The sequence below is a fragment of the Podarcis erhardii genome (genome assembly GCF_964252035.2).
Source record: "Podarcis erhardii genome assembly, chromosome: 1".
NCBI classification, from domain to species: Eukaryota; Metazoa; Chordata; class Lepidosauria; order Squamata; family Lacertidae; genus Podarcis; species Podarcis erhardii.
In genome coordinates this window covers 2,633,007-2,652,601 of record NC_138497.1, presented here as the reverse complement: position 1 = coordinate 2,652,601, position 19,595 = coordinate 2,633,007, and the positions used below count along the sequence as shown (strand labels likewise).

Here is a 19,595-nt window from a genome sequence, read left to right as displayed (position 1 = left end):
AAGTACTCTGACTAGCTAGTGAGGTCCTCTTGGGAGGGCCTTCTCAGTGTTGGCACCCTGTCTCTAGAATTCTCTCCAGGAAGACCTTCCTTCTGCTGCTTGAAATGTGCCTGCAGCAAAGACCTTTTATTTGCCCAGGCCATCTAGGTTGTGTTTATTAAATGCTATTTTGTTGTTGTTGTTGTCTTGCTTTTATTATCTCAGAAAGGGAGCCTGTCTGCTGGATCAGGCCCAAGGTCCTGTTCTCACAGTGGCCAACCAGATGTTCCAATAGGAACCATGCAAGCAGGATAGAAGCACTGCAGCACCTCTCCCCCATTTGTGATTGCCAGCAACTTGTATCCAGAAACTCTCTCAAATGCTGGAAAGGGTGCACAGGGGTCCTGCTGGATCAGGCCAATGGCCCATCATAGCACAGCATCCCATTCCAACATTGGCCAATCAAACGCCAATGGGAAGCCAGCCAGTGGGAAACGAGGTTCCTGTCAATTGGTGGGGCTTTTTTGCAGGTGTCTTCTGCAACATATAATTGACACAATAATAGTGCATTAGTGGCAGATTAGTACAGGCAGCGACCGTTGTAGGCGCACCCGATATGTGCATGACCGCGCATGTGAGCATCGCACTGAACGTGGAAGTGACCCGGAAATGTCACAAAAAAGTCACAGAAAGGGGCACAGAAAACTTTGCAGGCTTTTTCAAATGTACTTGATTTTGCTTAAAAGCATGGCACATTGGAACGCAACCACCATGTAAACTGGAAGTTGTCTGCATTGGAGTCCACACCTCACTCTGCTCCATGAATGATCATGCATTGTCTAGTGATAACCTTGTACTCAATAAATTTAAGAACATAAGGAGAGACCTGCTAGATCAGCCTCCTCAGTTCTTTCTCTTGATAGGATAGATTCATTCACCCCAAAATTTATGAACTGTCCATCTCTTGAAAGTCTTCAACTTCTTTGTGTAGGGCAGGAGGAACCTGTGGGCCATCTAGATGTTGTTGGATGGTGGTTGGCTAAGCTCCCCGGGGCAGATGGGATCTGGAGTCCAGCCCCATCTAATCATCCCTGGCCAAGAGTCCCAATTCTCACTTTGGGGGTCATGTCCCAGGCTCAAATCCCAGATTAGCCCATATTTGAGGAAATGAAAATTAAATCATGTGTGGGAAGAACTATAGCTCAGTGGAAGAAGACACACATTGCCTGCAGACCATCTCCATAATTTCAGTGACAGGGCTTCAACCAGTGGGCTGATTCAACACAAAGCACCTGTTGACGTTTATCCCAGAAGGGAGAGGGGGCCTTGAGAGTAATGCAGGTCACCCTCTTATTCCCCCTCCCAGGTTGACTTTGGGAACTTCTTTCTGTATATATGCATGTCTTCACTTTTGAGAAGCTCCTGGGAGGGGTATGTCTTGTGGGTGTCAACTGGCTTCTGAGCCCACCCAAAATCAAGTCGGTGAAAAGACCTGATGCCCAAAAGTGTGATGCAGAGTTCCCCAGCTTGCACATCATGTCCCCTTGCACATCATGTCATCCATATTTTTTTTTTTGGGGGGGGGGTTATGGCTGGTTTTGCTTTGGCTTCCAGGACCAGGGCCAGGGCCAGGAGTCACATATTTAAGAACATAACTATTCTTCACTTATTTATTACCCTCCCGTCACCCTAAGGTTCCAGGGTGATGGCCCAATGGACCATCTAATCCAGCACCCTCTTCTCACAGTGGCCAAACAGATGCTCATTGTGGGAAACACAGGAGCAGGACCTGAACACAAGGACTCTCCCCCCCTCGTGTGGTCTCCAACAATTGGGATTCAGAAGCATTATTGCCTCCAGCAGTGGAGGAGAGCATAGCCATAGTATCTAGTAGCCATTGGTAGCCCTCTCCCTCTTGATTTATGGTTTATATTAATGGGCCTAGAATCCTGGAATTGTAGAGTTGGAGGGGACCCCAAGGGTCATCTAGTCCAACCCGCTATAATGTAGGAATCTCAGCTAAAGCATCCATGACAAATGGCCACCCAACTTCTGCTTAAAAACCTCCAAGGAAGCTAAGTCCACCTTCTCCCGAGGGAGAGCGTTCCGCTGTCTAACAGCTCTTAGTGTCAGAAAGTTCTTCCTGGCGTTTAGTTAGCCGTGTCCATTAAGAACATAAATTGAGTCGGCTGGATCAGGCCCGTGGCCCGTCTAGCCCAGCAATCCGGTTCTCACGATGGCCAACCAGATGATGCCCATAAGCAAGCCCTGAGCGCAAGAACCTCTCTCTTTTCCCGCAGCCTCCAGCAACGGGCATTCAGAAGAACTGCTGCCTCCAACTGTGCCATTCTGGCTGGTAGCCATCGAGGGCCGTCTCCCCCGCCAATATCTGTTTGCCTCTTTTAAAGCCTCCAAGTCGGTGGCCGCCGCTGACCCCCCCCCGGAGGAGGGGGCATTTCCACGCTTTAGCTATGCGCTGCGTGAAGAAGGACCTCTTTCCACCCCTCTCGACTCTCCCCAGGAGACGGGTCGGCGCGCCCTAGCCAAAGATGTCCAAGCAGACGTGAGCGAGATCCCTGCACCCAGCCGCTTGCCGACGAAGCGTGCGGTGCTGCCCGCAAGCCGGCGAGCTTCCCACAGGCCAGGAGGAGGGAAGAAAGGAGGAGGTGCGCGGAGGCTGGGCAAGCAGGAGGCAGGCAGGCGCGGCGCCTCCCATTCCGCGGCGCTCGCGAGGAGGAGAAGCGAGAGGCGGCGGCACGAGCGGTCCCAGCGGCTGTGGCGGCGGTAGCGGCGGCGGCGGCGCGCGGTTGACGCGGCCGGCTCGGGGCTGCCTTGTCGGCTGGCGGCTCGGAGCACGTAGCGCCCAACGTGACCGCGGCGCGCAAGCCCCGCAGCTGCTGCCAGGCGCGCATCCTGCCTTTCCCAGCCCGGGCCCGCCGCTGCAGGAGGAGGAGGAGGAGGAGGAGGAGAGAGCCAGCCGCCCGCAGGCCCGGGAGTGCGCCGGGGGCGCTCCCGCCATGGCTGCGCCCTGTTCCGCCGCCGCCGAGCCGCTGCCGCCGGCCCCGCCGCAGCAGAGTGCGCCGCGCAAGGACGCCGCGATCTAGCCGGGGCTCGGAGCCTCCGCCGCCGCGCGTCGCCTCCTGCCCGGGGGGCGCCTCCTCTCCGCCTCCTCCTCCTGCCGCTGCCTCCCTCTCCATCCTCGTCCTCGCCCTCCTCCATCCTCAGGAGCCGCGAGCGGGCCGTGGCGGAGCGAGCGAGCGAGCGGGGCGCGCCTCCTCCTGCTCCCGGTCCCCTCCGCCCGGATATGTGGCTGCCGCTGCTCCCGCCGCCGCCAAGATGGATTTAGCCTACGGGGCCGTGTGGCTGCTCGCCGTGCTGCTGGAGGGCATCTCCGGGCAAGGCGTCTACGGTGAGTGCCGGCCACCGCCTCGCTACTGCTCTCTCTCTCTCTCTCTCTCTCTCTCTCTCTCTCTCTCTCTCCACCGGAGGGGAAAAAACAGCCCACCTCTCGCGTCGTGGTGACCTTGCAAGCGTGGAGAGCCTTCTGTTCGCACCCCCGACCTTCCGGGGCTCAAAAAGCAGCTCTTTCGCGCTCCCCCAAGCCCAAATCTCAACCGAATGTGGCTCGAACTCGGGTCTTGGCTCAGGCGACCGGATTGCTGCCCCCACCTCCCCGCCGGTCCGGGAAGAGAGGGAGAGGGGAGGGGGACCTGCTCTGCGCCACCGAGGAACGGTGGAGGGGGCTGGCATCCCAGGGAGAGGGACCGTTTGGAGGGAGCTGACTTTGGGGTGGGGAGGGAGGAGATTTGGCGGAGGGTGGTGGGCAAAAGAAGGATGGAGAGGAGAGGAAGCCCCAGGCTCCCTCCTCTTCTTCCTCCAGCTGCAAATCCAGCCGGTGGCACATCTGGGCACCGGGCAATGCCCGGGAGGACTCGGTCCGTCTCTGACTCGCTCCGTCCACCGCTCCATCCTCCCAGCTCCGGGCTTTCTGGAGCTCCGCGTTGCCTAGGTTGGCCGGGCTCTCCTGGGCGCGTAAATGGCCCCCTCTGTTCTCTTGCTGGCCCCCGCTCCCCTTCTCCACGCAGCTGTCTAAATACCAGCTGCAAAGACCTCGGGAAAGAGAAGGAGGCTCGTTTGCCTCACTCCTCGCCACCTCCCCCCGAAAGATGCGATGCCAGCCACGGTCTGCTTGCACATGGGAGGGGGGAATCCTTCCACCTCTGGGCTCGGTTTGGGAGCCTCCAGGGGGTCTTGCATTGGTGGGCAGGAGGCCCTGGTGATGGGCACCCGGAGAGGCTGGTGGGTGCAATCGGAGGCTGCAGAGACAGGCAGGCGTGTGCGGAGATGTCAGCAGAGCCCAGAGAGAGTCTTGGAGGCTGAAAAAGACCTCTCTCTCTCTCTCTCTCTCTCTCTCTCTCTCTCTCTCTCTCTCCCCCCCCCCCCCTTTCCTGAACTCCTCTCAGCCCTGCTTCCCGGTGAGCGGAGGTTAGGAGAGGTTTTGACAGGCTGCAAACTTTCCCGCATCTATTTCTGGGGTGGCCTTTTTTTTTTGCGGGGGGAAGCTTCCCTGTAGAAGGTTTTTGGTGTGCGTGTGTGCGCCCGCGTGTGCGCGCGTGTTGGAAGGATGCTAAAAATAACCCTCTATTAAATCTCCCCAACCCCCGGTGTTGTGGAGGTGGAAATTAACTCGGGTTGGCAGCCAGGGGGAGATGGAGTTTAACCCTCTGGAAGCAGCCGAGAGCGGGCGGCATCTTCAGCGTGGCACATTTACGCACACACAGCGCTGGCCGGCTCCAATGGCCGCGGTGCCCGGTTTGGAGGAGGAGGAGGAGGAGGAGACGGCGGTGGGCGCCGCTTGTGCCATGCAAATCTCCGGCTGACGTTGGCAGAGCGAGGGGGCGGCGGGGGAGGGAAGATTCATTCACTCCCCAGGCAGGCAGGCAGCTTGCTTCTCCTTCTCTGCGGCAATTGTGTGTGTGTGTATGTGTGTATGTGTGTACAAAAAACCCCTGCTCCTCCCCAGAATCAGCCTCCTCCTGCTGCACCGAAAAGAGACAAGGCTCCATGCCTCTGTATCGAACCCCTTTCTCCCCCTAGAAGTAACTGCTCCCCCCCTTTCTTTTTTTTTGCTTTGGTAGGGGTGGGGGTAGTTTTGCATTTTCCTTCTGAATTTCTCTCATTCATTCCATTTCCCTGGCAACAGCCTTCTGATGTGGGGAATGCCGAACCCAGAGAGAGGCCAAACCTTCCCCGCGTCTCTTCTCTCCAGCTAGTGATGACACACACACACAGAGAGAGGGAAGAGATGTATTTCATGCCTCTTTGAAGAACATCCTCTCTGGAAAGGGGGCTAGTGGGCAGGGGTGGCCCTGGGCCAGAGAGGCAGGCCCATTGGCTTCCCCTGGTGCCTGGAAGGCCATTTGGTAATGATGAGTGGTTTCTCTTGGGCCCTGGGAATTTTGCCTCTTGTGTGGTTTTCCCGCGATCAAACCAGGTTCTAGCTGTTTGAGGTGGCCTGTTCCTGGGGAGAAAAAAAACAACTAAACAAATTCCTCTCCTCTGGTGTGATTGATAGTATCCCCCATACACTCCCACCAATTTCCTTCCTAGCCGAACACCCAAAAAAATATTGCATGCAGAGAAGGTGTGTTGCTGAAGTTCTGTGCTAGTTTCATAATATTTTGGGGGCAAATGCATGAGATTTTCACCCCTGAACAGAGCACTCTAATGGCACTTGGACTTGTGTTTGGTTATATTCAATTTATAATGATCCCCCAACCATCTGTTGATGTCTCTGCCCGATTTTGTGACTCCTGCAGATCTGAGTTTTGATGGCAGGTGGTGTTATTTGGCACCATGGTTGTATAAATATATATATATATAGGGAAAAAAATAACCTTCTTTGTGTGAGTGTGCATTACAAAAGGTTCTCATCGGAGGACAGGATGTTCATTCAATCTAGTGTGTGTGTGTGCTTCTTTTCTCACAAAAACAGCATGTTATATGTGGGCAGGAAGAAACAGGCCGCGGTCAGTCTTGGTGGCTCTGAGGTGTGGGATTCCTGGAGTCGGGCACAGAGCGATGAGCATGATTGGCATAACCCTTCCCCGCTGCCGTTTTGCTCAACGCCGGGTGAGCTGTGCTGGTGCTGAGAGCGCATGGATGTGGCAGCCGACACACAGCTCTCCCCTGGCAAATGGTGTGTGATTCTGCTCACACTCCCCATTCAAAACACGGTGGTTGGTTGAGGAATTTCATCTGCAGGTTTTGGGTGCGAGTCTGCATCTAGAGACGGTTGGTAGGACTTAGTTGTCAATACCCCAATCATTCCGTCAATTCCTGTTGAAAAGGATTCTTTTATATAAAAAATGCAGATAAAGAATTGTCTTGCACTCCATGCTTTATCTCCTTCTTTTTGGCTGTTGCACACAGCTGGAATCTGTTTGGGTTTTTTGTGTGTTTGGTGTGTGCAGACTGCCCTAAGGATTCTTTCTTGTGGGTTTACCTTTGCTTTGGCATTTGTGATGGTCCTGCATGAACTGGTTGGATTTTTGCACATCCTCTGTTGGCCCCCTGGAATCAACTGCCCCAGTGGGGGCTGGAAAATGGAGCCTTTGTGAACCCCGCAGTGCTGTGGATACCCAGGTAGGCTGCTGGGTGGCTTAGCAGGCTGCTCAGATCCAGAACATTTCTGATTTTAAGGTGCGCCTTCTGTGGAAGATGGGGCCATCCATGTACTGTTGTCCAAAATGCCTAGTTCAGCAAAAGCAACTCTAGTTGAATTATTTCAATGCTTTGTGCTCACCACCTTCTCCTTGAGCAGCAGGAGCCTCTAGGGGGCAGTCTTTCACAGGGTCAGTTTCCTAATGATGAGACTGTCCTGGGGAGATAACACTTTCTTTTGCTGTACCTGTTTGCTTCAGGAAAAATGCATGCCAAGCTGGAGAGGGAAGGAAAGAATGTCAGCAGAGCTGGCTTTTTAAGCAATGACGGTTGTTTCCCCAAACCTTGGAGTTTCCACAGTCAAAGCTCCTTCTTGAATTGTGCAGGGTGGGGTGGGGGGTGGGATGACAACATTCCCAGGCATCTCCTGTTTGGTATCTCTGGATTCCTAACCTGTAAGCAGCTTCCTATTAAACCTCACCAAAATAGGTAGAACTTGTGCTACAGCTAGTAGCCACCAGCAATCAAGGGCAAGCAATGCTCATCTAAGCAAGCATCTTCTAGCCATTGGCAGTGGTTCTCAAACTATTTTCTCTGGGCTCACACTGATTTTTTAAATTGATATTGATATTGGTATAAATATTGATGCTTTTATTGATATTGATAGATATTGATTATTGGGTGTACTTCTTATACACTGGAGAACCAAAAGGAACAACTCCCTAGCGGGGCTTGATTTATAGCACAGAACACAGCTACTTTATAATATGATCATGGGACATCCCCGGAAAGTATAAAATAATGCAGCTACATAAGAACAGGAATAATTTCCAAAATATAACTATAAATGAGCATATTGCGTATGGGCCTCAATGAGAAGGGTGAGCTTGCACAATCACTTGATGCTCTTGCTCTCATTTTGCAAAGCTATCCAGTGCTTTTTTCTATAAAAAATAATGTTTAGGGGCATGTGTACCCCTGCGTACCCCTAGAAAAAAAAAGCACTGAAGATATCTATGTTCTGCAAAAAACTAAAACAAAACTATACAATACTACTACACTGAAAGGTTTAGATGCTTCTTTGATTGTGCTTGAATCTTCCTGCCACACTTACCTTCTTCGCCTGCCATACTAGTGTTCTGCTCCACACCCCTCGAGAACCACTGCTTTAAGGTGTCCCTTTTAGCTATTGGCTAAGGCTAAGCAAACACCTTGGGGAAAGGCCATCTCCTTACTCGGGAATTGTAATGTATGTATATTTATTTACAGTGTCAAAAGCACATGTGTAAACTAGCTGACACACACAAAATCTCAGGTATACACCCTGTACGCATTGGGGATTGCAGAGTTTCTGCTGTGGTGTTATTGTGAGAGCTCAGTAAGGCAGCAAGATTTGCTTTTGAGTGTTTTCTCTTTTAAATCAGAACCAGTGAAGGCGGTGAAGGTCCTGTGTGTGCCTGGAGGTGGTTGGAGGATGGATGGCGGCTAACAGATTGAGGTTGAATCCTGACAAGACAGAAGTACTGTTTTGGGGGGACAATGGGCGGGCAGGTGTGGGGGACTCCCTGGTCCTGAATGGGGTAACTGTGCCCCTGAAGGACCAGGTGCGCAGCCTGGGAGTCATTTTGGACTCACAGCTGTCCATGGAGGCGCAGGTCAATTCTGTGTCCAGGGCAGCTGTTTACCAGCTCCACCTGGTATGCAGGCCGAGACCCTACCTGCATGTGGACTGTCTTGCCAGAGTGGTGCATGCTCTAGTTATCTCTCACTTGGACTACTGCAATGTGCTCTACGTGGTGCTACCTTTGAAGGTGACCCAGAAACTACAACTAATCCAGAATGCGGCAGCTAGACTGGTGACTGGGAGCGGCCGCCGGGACCCCATAACACCGGTCCTGAAAGACCGGCATTGGCTCCCAGTATGTTTCCAAGCACAATTCAAAGTGTTGGTGCTGACCTTTAAAGCCCTAAACGGCCCAGCCAGATGGGCGGGGTATAAATAATAAATTATTATTATTATTATTATTGTTGTTGTTGTTTCAAACTATTCTTGACATTGTGTTTTAATTGTTGTAACCTGCCATGGGACCTTAGGGTGAAAGGCCTAAGAGCTGAACCTGACAGTTGTCCCTATTGAAATTCATTTTGTTGGCTTGTGGCCTGTTCTCCAATCTGATAAGGTCCAATCTGGCCTCAGTCCAGTATACCTGAAGGAGCTTCTCTCCCCCATCATTCAGCCCTCACACTGAGGTCCAGTGCCGAGGGCCTTCTGGTGGTTCCCTCACTGCGAGAAGCCAAGTTACAGGGAACCAGGCAGAGGGCCTTCTCAGTAGTGGCACCCATCCTGTGGAACGCCCTCCAACCAGATGTCAAAGAGAAGAACAACTACCAGACTTTTAGAAGACATCTGAAGGCAGCCCTGTTCAGGGAAACTTTTAATGTTTAACAGACCACTGTATTTTAATACTTTATTGGAAGCCTCCCTGAGTGGCTGGGGAAACCCAGCCAGATGGGCGGGGGTATAAATAATAAATGATTATTATTATTTTGAATTCTGATTCTGTCTTCTGCTGCATTAGCTACCCCTCCCAGTCTGGCATCATCTGCAAATTGGATGAACGCCCCCTCAATTCCTTCATACAAGTCATTCATAAAGTCTTTGAAGAACAACAGGCCCAGGACAGAACCTTGTGGCACCCCACTTGGCACTTTTTTCCAGGATGACAGGAACCATTAATGAGTCATCTTTGGTTTCAGTCTGCCAACCAGCTACTAATCCACCTAACAGTTACCTCGTTCAACCCATATTTTACCACCTTCCTTGCAAGAATATCATGAGGGACTTTGTCAAAAGCCTTACTGAAATCAAGATACGCTATGTCCAGAGCATTCCCCTCATCCACCAAGTTCCATCAAACTTAATTCCATAAAAAAAAAGAAAGAAATGAGGTTTGTTTGACGTGACTTATTTTTGAGAAACCCGTGTTGGGTCTTAGTAATCACAGATCACAGATGATATATGCTGTTGGAAGATCCAAGATCATTTTTTCTACCTGTCTCTCAAGAGTCTGCTTTCATAAACTGATTGACAATAGATTCAGGATGGAAACTTACTTCATTACTTAATGCATGAGTCAATGTCTTGCTGCCTGTTAGCCATGACAGCTAAATTTATTTGCTATAGACCTAGACTGTCATTTATCCATCAGGGTCACAGGGTGGTGTGCAATGTGCCTGTTGAGACAGTAGTGAACAATGGAGCCTCCAGGCTCAGGGGTAGCCTACCATGGAATACTAGTTGCTGGAGACTGGATTTGTCTTGTGACTCTGTTTGTGGCTGCGTTGGCTGGCTGCTATGTGAAACAGGATTGTCACCCCGATTGACCCACCTAGAGGGGCATGCCTGACGCTTAGGACATAAGAAGCAGGGTTAGCCCCTTGCAAGCGCTGTAGGAGAAGCAGAGGTCTGCATCCCGTGAGCTTCTCCTACTGCCTTGCAGTGTTGCTATGAATGGTGGGGCAGCTGTGCTGTTTACAACCAACTGCTCAGCACCCTCCGTTTCATTTCAGCATCTCTTTGCTCATTGAAGTCAGTTGGGAATACAACGTTGTCTTGGAGCTGTGCAAGGTTGCTAGGGTACTTCTTGCGGGTTTTCCACAGACATCTGGTTGTCCACTGTGAGAACAGGCTGCTGGACCAGTTGGGTCATTGGCCTGATCCAGTAGCCTCATATTATTGTATTATGCTCTTATGAAATATGTGAAACCACAGCCAGTTTGTAGTAGACTCTGTCGGCCACCATCAGTAGCCAGATCAAGGATGGTTCCTTGCCCGCTTTATGGTGATCTTAGATTTCTCCCTCTCCTTGTTCCCCCTTCTGTGGGCTCAGAGTCTGTTTCAACACAATCCCAATCTCATTTCCTTGATCTGCTGGAAGCGGGCACATCTCTGTGTGATACCATGTATTTCTGGTGATTGTGGGAAGCTGAAAGCATTTTTCAAAGCTCCTGGAAAGGTCGAACAAAAGGTCCTGTTAGCCTCTTTGTTTAGCATACTGACTTTATTTTCTTGGGGGGAGAGAACCCAACCTTAGAATTACCTCTTTGTCAATCCCGACAGGAGTGGTTTTTAACTCTCCATATGCAAATTAAATGGAGAATGAACACGAGTCTAATGTTGCTTAATAATAAGAGAAGCTCAGCTTTTCCCTTTCCATGCTTTTATTCAAGAGGGGTGTCATGGGGCAATCATTTAAGTAAAATGAAAGGGAAGAGCACAGCATGGCTGCAAGGAGCCATTGTTACAGCAAGGAGGATAAAAAATGTGAGATCATTAACATAAGAAATATCAAGGAGATTGAGCTTTCAAAAGGACAATTCTCCCTTTTTTCCTCGAAGGAGGAGGAAGAATAGCAAAAGTTCGCTCTTCAAGTCAAGTTCCGGAAAGCTGGTAAGAGTTTCCTGAGATTCTCAGAAGACCCAGGAGTCAAATTCTAGCTCTGCTGGAGTCTACTGAATTATAGAAGTCTAATGTCCAGATCAAGGGAAGCCATAGTATTGCTCATTTCTGTCTTGATCTGACTCCACCTGGAGTCCTATGTCCAGTTCTGGACACCAAAGTTTAAGGAGGATACAGACAAGCTGGAAGGTGTGCAGAGGAGGGTGACCAGTATGATCAAGGGTCCTGAAACCAAGCCTTATGAGGAACAGTTGAAGGATTTGGGTATATTTAGGCTGGGTAGGTGAGGCTGAGAAGCAGAGACTGGGCCCAATGGTCAACCAGTGAGCTTCATAGATGAGTGGGGAATTTGAACCCTGCATCCCAGGTCTTCATCCAACACTCTCTAACCACTGCACGACACTGCCTCTTCCCATAATATTGTTATAGGGAAAATTCTTGTTTGGCTTTGGCTGCCCAACTCCCCAAGGGACTCTGAGTCCCCTAAGTCCATGATTGGTCAGGGAAGAAAGGATGGAGGCAGAATCCAGTGGCAGGGAGGAAGATCTTTATTTTTCTGTTGCCACAGTGTCCCCCAAACCTCCTTGTAAACAGGTGAGAGACCCAGAACAAAGAAGGTTAGCATTTTTGGCATGGAGAAGACAGACATCCCCTTTACAAACCAGAAATACATCAGACATAAGGTGGGGTCACAGTGGCTCAGGCAGGTCAAGGTGTGATATTCCTGAGGATTAGAATCATAGAATCATAGAATCATAGAGTTGGAAGAGACCACAAGGGCCATCGAGTCCAACCCCCTGCCAAGCAGGAAACACCATCAGAGCACTCCTGACATCTGGTTGTCAAGCCTCTGCTTAAAGACCTCCAAAGAAGGAGACTCCACCACACTCCTTGGCAGCAAATTCCACTGTCCAACAGCTCTTACTGTCAGGAAGTTCTTCCTAATGTTTAGGTGGAATCTTTTTTCTTGTAGTTTGGAGCCATTGCTCTGTGTCCGCTTCTCTGGAGCAGCAGAAAACAACCTTTCTCCCTCCTCTATGTGACATCCTTTTATATATTTGAACATGGCTATCCTATCACCCCTTAACCTCCTCTTCTCCAGGCTAAACATGCCCGGCTCCCTTAGCCGTTCCTCATAAGGCATCGTTTCCAGGCCTCTGACCATTTTGGTTGCCCTCCTCTGGACCCGTTCCAGGTTGTCAGTGATTAACAGAGTTTACACAAAGCATCAACACTGGAAAGAGGAAGAGGAGGATCATTGATATGACAATCAGAAAGCCCAGCTGGACCTGGTGATCCCTCTATGCAGAGCATCTGGGCCATGGGTTGGCAAACTAAGGTCCTCAGGCTGGATCAGGCCCAATTGCCTTCTAAATCTGGCCTGCGGATGGTCTGGGAATTGCCACATTGAATCTGGTGCCATGCAAGTGAGTCTCCTCGCTGTGCTGTGCTGCGCTGCACTGGTTTAGCACAGTGCGTGAGCGGGTGGCTCGGTTCGGCTCATGGGCTGGTCAAACGACCTCTGTGGGCTGCTTCCGGCCCATGGGCCTTAGGTTGCTGACCCCTGGTCTATGTGCTCTCAGGCAAGGGGAATTATGAAGGGCTCCTACAATGCAAAGAGGCCCACATGACCAACAAGTTTCAAAAGCAAGAATTATGCATTTATTCTATATATTTGAGACTTCAGAATTTTCATAACAATATATACTTCTCCCAGATGACAGGTTCAGGAAAACATCCCCTGGTTCTTTTCAATGGATTGTTTCCTTCCAAACCACATCATAAAATCTGGGAGTTGAGCAATCTGGCTGGGCGCTGCCTCCCAAACTGTTGTTGTTCTCTTTATTTACATACTGCTGTGTTTGATATCATAGTAATGGAGCGTTTGTTGTTTATTAATGTGGTTGTGATTATTCTGAGCCACTTTTAGCTCAGCATTTGTTGCTGGAAAAGCAGAATACAAATATTAAATCGAATCACGGAAGTTCAGGAGCAGCATAATAAATTGGTCCCAGGCAGAAAAAAATTCCTCCAGCGGTCTTGTCCCATGTGCCACAGAGGCTGAGCTCTGTATTTATAGCTCGTGTAATTCCAGAAAACTAGAGTGCTGATGGTACACTAAAGCCTACATAAAATAGCCAATAAAATCAAGGAAGCAAACGGATCCTCACCGCTTTGCTTATACTTCTCCCTCCTCACCACAATGCCTGAAAAAGGTTTTGTCTTTGGGGTAAACAAATTAACAATCAATCGATCAATACGGAAAAGGGATCTTTCCTTACCCCACCCATGGCTTTGCAGAGAAGGTCTCTCTGGTTTCTTTTTAAAATAAAAATGTTGCTAAAGGTAAAGGGTAAAGGGACCCCTGACCATTAGGTCCAGTCGTGGCCGACTCTGGTGTTGCGGCGCTCATCTCGCTTTATTGGCCGAAGGAGCCGGTGTACAGCTTCCAGGTCATGTGGCCAGCAGGACTAAGCCGCTTCTGGCGAACCAGAGCAGCTCACGGAAATGCCGTTTACCTTCCTGCTGGAGTGGTACCTATTTATCTACTTGCACTTTGACATGCTAGGTTGGCAGGAGCAGGGACCGAGCAACGGGAGCTCACCCTGTCGCGGGGATTCGAACCGCCGACCTTTTGATGCCAAGTCCTAGGCTCTGTGGTTTAACCCACAGCGCCACCCGCGTCCCTTAAAAATGCTGCTAGTGGACATTAAGCTTTTTTAGGCCTTTGGACACATTTGGATTTTTGTGTGGGTGCCAGGCATGTCACCCATCTTGGTCAGCCATGAGAGAAGGAAAGTACGAATGAAAAAACACACACACACTTCTCTCTTTTTAAAATGGTTGCATTCAATTCCACCTTTTCTCCAAAGGGCTCAAGGCTGATGTACACACTTTTCTGCTGCTTTATATTTTATCCCCACAACAATTCGGTGACGTCGGTTATGTTGAGAGACAGTGACTGTCTTAAGGAGAGACAGTAGTGGGCTTCATAGCTGAGTAAGGCTTGCACCGTGGTCTCCCTGGTCCCAGGTAACAGCTGTATCCCTACCAGGTCCTTTCTGAGATTTTCTGTGAAAGTTTCTTAGAAGTCAAAAGCTGAGCTTGCTGCTTGGTGTTATAAGAAAAAAACTGCTCCTTTTCCCTTATGGGGTAGCCAAAAGCCCGTATAGAGTCCTTATGTAGGTTCTCTATTGGTAGGAGAAAACAATAGAGGCCAACCAGAGAATATTGAGAAGCAAAGCAGCTAGTAAGCCTGATCTTTATTACACTGTTGCAACAGGGTCCTCACTCACCACACACAGGAGGGAGGAGGAACCCAGAACAATGGTGTGCAAGCCCTTATATAGACTTTTGAAATTGCCCACCCTGTAGCCCAAAACCACTCCACAAATACCATACATGCATCACAGAAAGAGGTGGTCCCCAGCAGAAATTTGAGTGTGTTGTTTCTCTCCTGTCTGCCAGGATACCTGATAATGCCTTATCTGATTGCCTTTTCTGGGTAGCCTGGCCCTCCCTTTGAGATGGTAAATACTTAGTTCCTGAATCTCTTACGCATATTGATAGCATGTTGATAGTGTGCTCGGCTTAACAGATACTTGCCAGACTGTCTTTGCAGGAAAGGGTAAGCCCTTACAGTCCAAAGACAATTGGAAAGCCTTCCCCATTTCCTTCCTCCTTGCAGAGAAATATTTGAGGTCAGTTTGGGAGAGTCAAAATGGCTTCAGGGTTGTTCTCCTGTACTATTTCAGACACGTGGTTTATATACTTACGTATGTGTTTGCCTTGTAAATTTATGAACATACGCTTTATATATATATGATGTAGCACCCTGCTTGTGGTTAACGCTTAGCTGGAATGAAATATTCAACGCAGCAATAGAGAAATTAAAATAGTAATTTATTTGTCAGACAAATAAATAAGAGGCTCAGTGGTACGTGGTTACCAAGCTCTGGCCTGGCCTCCTGCCATTCTGGCCAGCACTTATATTCCCTTAATCCAGCCCCCTTTGCTCCTCCTGTGGCTGCCTCTGTCCAATCAGCCTGGTTGAAATTCCTATTGGCTGTTTGCTAGAGCCAATCACAAAAGATACACCCACAAAAGATACACCCACTTCCTTGCCCTTATAAGGGAGACAAAGAGCTATATATATGACATATAAGTAATAATATATCTTACATGGAATCTTAATTACCAGCTCACCTCTTGCCCTCCTTGCCCTATTGCCTTCTAAAACAAATGGTTTAATCTTACATTTTATGTTCAACAGATGTCAAGGATCTTGAGTTTCACATCAACATTGAAAGATTTCCTTCATTTAATGTTTCTAAACAAAATGCCTGACAACTATATATCAAGACTGCTTAGATGGCGTCTTCTGTCTGGCAGGGTGGGGGGCTGGTGGCTGACTTAATTTCAGGATAAATACAACTCTTACAACCATATGAAATAAGAATCTAGCATTCCTTAAATCCTTTGCATAATTACATTTAAGCCAATATATTTAAGCTAATATATTTCATACATTTATCATAGGTAGCCTCTTAAAAGAATAAAGCTTCTCAAAGTGAAAAGGAAGGAACTCAATAAAACACAGCTTTTAAAAGAAGCCTCTTCAGTTTGCACCTCCCCCTTTCCCCCTCCTCTCCAGCCTCAAAATAAAATAGGAAGAAGCTGCTTCTTCTGCCAAGCCAGTTGCCTTTCCAACATTTAACACATTTTAACCTTTTTTTAACTCTCTTAGTTTAAGAAACAGCTTTAGAAGAGACTTCCCCAAAAATGCTCTCTTTCCAGCTAAATGTTTCTCCCCATTGCTCCTGGCCTTTTAACCTTAGAAAGAAGATCTGGCTCATTTTACTGGGAGGCACATTGGTATTATCTTCCCCATTCCTAATGGTGTTTTCTCAGCCTTGGGGCAGCATATGTAATTCTCCCTTTTTATGACTTTGAGAATTGTTTTTCTACTATAAATCAATGGGGCCCTTCTTGTCTTAGGAGGAAAAACATCTTGCCAAGGTTCTTTTAGGCAGCTGGTCTTTTGCCTGGCATGAAACATTTGAAAATCCTTTTTTTTTTAAGCTCATTTTTAAATACAAGCCTTGATTGAAATATATAGAAGCTTTGATAAAAATGCAGGCTTATGATTAGATGCCTCATTCCCCCCTTTCAAGCTCAAGGACCTTCATCCCAAGTGTCCTTGATAGCTTGACCTTCATCATATTCCTGAGGTAAAGCTCTGTATAGGGCCATGATATGAGGTAGAGTTTCATTTGAAACCATCTTGCTAATTGTACTTCTAAAACATGAAATGATACATGGCATCATACATAAAACCAATACTACTACTGTCAAGAAAAACAAGCAAGACAATAGTATCCCTTTGAGTCCTGTGACATTAGGTAACCAATTGGTGAGCCATCCCATATCCCATCCTTCCCATGTTTGTACTGGGACATGTGCTATATTCTCCATCTTTGTGGCCAACACACGGATTGCCTCACCATTATCAGAAATGTTAAAGCAACAGGCATTCCCTGTCAAATTCAAGACTCCACATAGGCCTCCCTGCCTGGCAAGTACATAATCCATTCCCATTTTCAGCTGCAAAATGGCGGCTCTACTTTCATCCAACTGTTGTGCAATAAGTCTCAAACTCTGGGCCGTTGCATTGGTTACAAGTTCCACTACTGCTTGCAATCGAATTATTCTGTTTAGATTATAAATAGGATCCCGTGCCCCTTGTATGAGCTCACCAGGATTCCAGGAGGCAGGATCATAATAGGCTATAATGCGCTCTGGTGGCCAATCATCAGTACCGCTCCAACTTTGGGTACTTCCTCCTGCTATATGAGAAATATCAGCATTCCTTCGTGTTCGCCTGGCCGAACTAGTGGGCATAATCCACATTGGTGGTAATACCCAACCCAAGAAACAAGTCCCACTCCATTTGGAAGGGAGTTTCTTGTATGCCCATTCTCCACATATCCACCACAACCATCGGGTCTGAGGTTTTTGGTACGGGGAATACAGAAGGCAAAATACCAAAAGGGGTAGAGAGTTTACAGTGCAGTATGTTAGATTGCCTTTTTCTGTCACAGTTATGTTCCACACCACTTTCCATGCATGAATAAAAGGAGGTGCACAGGGCAAGGCATTCCGAGTTCGATAGGTAGTACCGTGTGCCCAGGTATGACTATTCTTCTTATAATCCCAAGTATAGTGACAATGAGAAGAGCCTATCATGGGAGAATCAGCTGCATCTGATGATTTATGTACACAGAATTCCCCTTGTACAGGTATAACTCGTAATGGTTTAGTTGAGTTCCATCCGGGGAAATTCTGTATTTCAGTTTGGTGTGGCATTTCGCTTACCATACCAATAGCATCTAATGGTATCGGTAATAACGGCATACCTCCCTCTGAATCATCTGGCCCAAGAGAGCAAACAAGGCAATTGGTCCTATTTGCAACATTAGCTACCATTTCAGCTAAACCTACCCACATATTGTGGTCATGGCTGAATCCATATTTAGCCAATTTGGTCAGATTCAAGGACCCTTCCCCTTCCCAAGGGATCAGGATTAATAATAAAATCATGTTGATGTCTAGTATATGCATTCCTTCCACAAAAGATTACCTTATTGTGATAGCAAATAATTATTAGCCCCAATATAATTCCCCCAGTGACAGAAATGGGGAACCACCAAGACCAAAACATATATCCCGAGGATCCCCAATGAGTAATATCTCTGATAATTGTTCCACAAGGGGGGCAGTCAATCAATTGTATTAGAGAATCTTTCTGTTCACAGTCGCTGGTTCAGACGCTCCTCAAGCTTCAGGCGTGCGCAGGTCAGCCAGCTTCCAGGTTGTGGCTGCAGCAGGCCGGTCGTCAAATGTTGCCCGTGACCTAGCCCGTTCCCGGTAGGGCTAGATACAGGGGTTTTTGGAGAGAGTTAGTTTTAAAGGATTAGAGGGGTCACCTTTGCACGTCCAACTGCCTTCAGACTTCTTCAAACGAGAGTGATGAATCCAGGGGGTCACCTCAGCTACCTTCACCGCTGTTGGAGTAGAGAGCAAGACGGTGTAAGGTCCACGCCACTTAGGTGCAAGTGGATCACGTTTCCACTCTTTCACCCATACGCTATCGCCAGCCTGGAACTGATGAATCGGCTCGGCAATGCTGCACGGCGTGCGCTCGAGGGCCCACCTGTTAAGAGAAACAAAAACACGGGAGAGAGATTGCACTTGTTCCTGTGTCACATGGTCTCCTATTTGTTTAAGGTCAGCTGGAATATCCTGAACAAAGGAGGGCGGTCTCCCATACAGGAGCTCAAAAGGTGACAACTTAAGTCTTTTTGTGGGTGCACACCGAACACGAAACAGTGTTATGGGTAACACATCTACCCATCCCAATCCCGTTTCCTGGGTTAATTTTGCCAATTGGGTTTTCAGAGTCCGATTCATTCTTTCAGTTTTCCCTGAACTCTGAGGCCTATATGCTGTATGCAGTCTCCATTTTACTTGTAGGACTCGACATACATCTTGTACTACTTGATCAATGAACGCTGGCCCATTATCACTTCCAATGCATCTAGGTAATCCAAACCTTGGGATCAATTCAGTGAGGAGTCTTTTAGTTACCTCTCGTGCCTTTTCAGTTCGGGTGGGAAAAGCTTCAACCCATCCGGTAAGAGTATCTACAAACACAAGGAGATACTTGAATCCCTTAGAAGGGACCAGCTCTGTGAAGTCCACAATTAGGCTTTCCATGGGGACGTATCCCACATGCTGAATTCCAGGAGGTTGTACCGGTCCCTGCCTGGGATTGTTTTTAGCACAAAGAACACATTTCTGTGAAATGCAAGTTGCTAATTGTGATAAATTAATAATATACAACTTCCGACTGAGACTCTCTCTAGTTGCAGTACCGCCAAGGTGAGTAGATTCATGATAATTTCTTACAATTGTGCCTGCTAGATGATGAGGTACATAAATCCTATTGTCCGGCAGGATCATCCAACCGTCCTTCACAACTGCTCTTTCCTGTTCAGCCCACTTCCTCTCTTCTGGGGTATAGTGAGGTTTAACTTCTTCTGGAACTACCTCTGGTATGAGGGCTGCTATAAATCCTCCCACAGGCTTTTGGGCTGCCTCTCGGGCTGCTTTGTCAGCAGCATGATTTCCTCTGGTTATTGGATCCCTTCCTCGTCCATGACCTTTGCAGTGCATTACAGCAATCTGTTCTGGAGCCCATACTGCTTCTAACAGGATTTCTACTTCAGGTCCATATTTTAAGGCCTTCCCGTGGGCTCCGATTAGACCTCTTTCTTTCCATAGAGCTCCATGTGCATGCAGGGTTAAGAAGGCATATTTTGAATCAGTATAGATGTTTGCCTTACATCCGGCTGCCAATTGCAGAGCTCTAGTTAAACCTATAAGTTCAGCCTTTTGTGCTGAGGTGCCAGCAGGCAAAGCTTCAGCTTCCACA

General features: G+C 48.4%; 1 protein-coding gene across 2 annotated transcripts in view; it reads left to right on the top strand.

The window, feature by feature from the left end:
* Positions 1-3,106: 3,106 nt before the first annotated feature.
* MDGA2 (MAM domain containing glycosylphosphatidylinositol anchor 2) overlaps positions 3,107-19,595 on the top strand; it is a 413,922-nt gene continuing 397,433 nt past the window's right edge. Inside the window, exon 1 of one of the 2 annotated variants that reach the window (XM_081875889.1) lies at positions 3,107-3,388. In XM_081875889.1, the coding sequence (XP_081732015.1) occupies positions 3,316-3,388 (73 nt within the window). In that variant the 5' untranslated portion in view covers positions 3,107-3,315. The remainder of the gene's footprint in view (positions 3,389-19,595) is intronic. The other variant, XM_081875890.1, reaches the window with a different exon arrangement.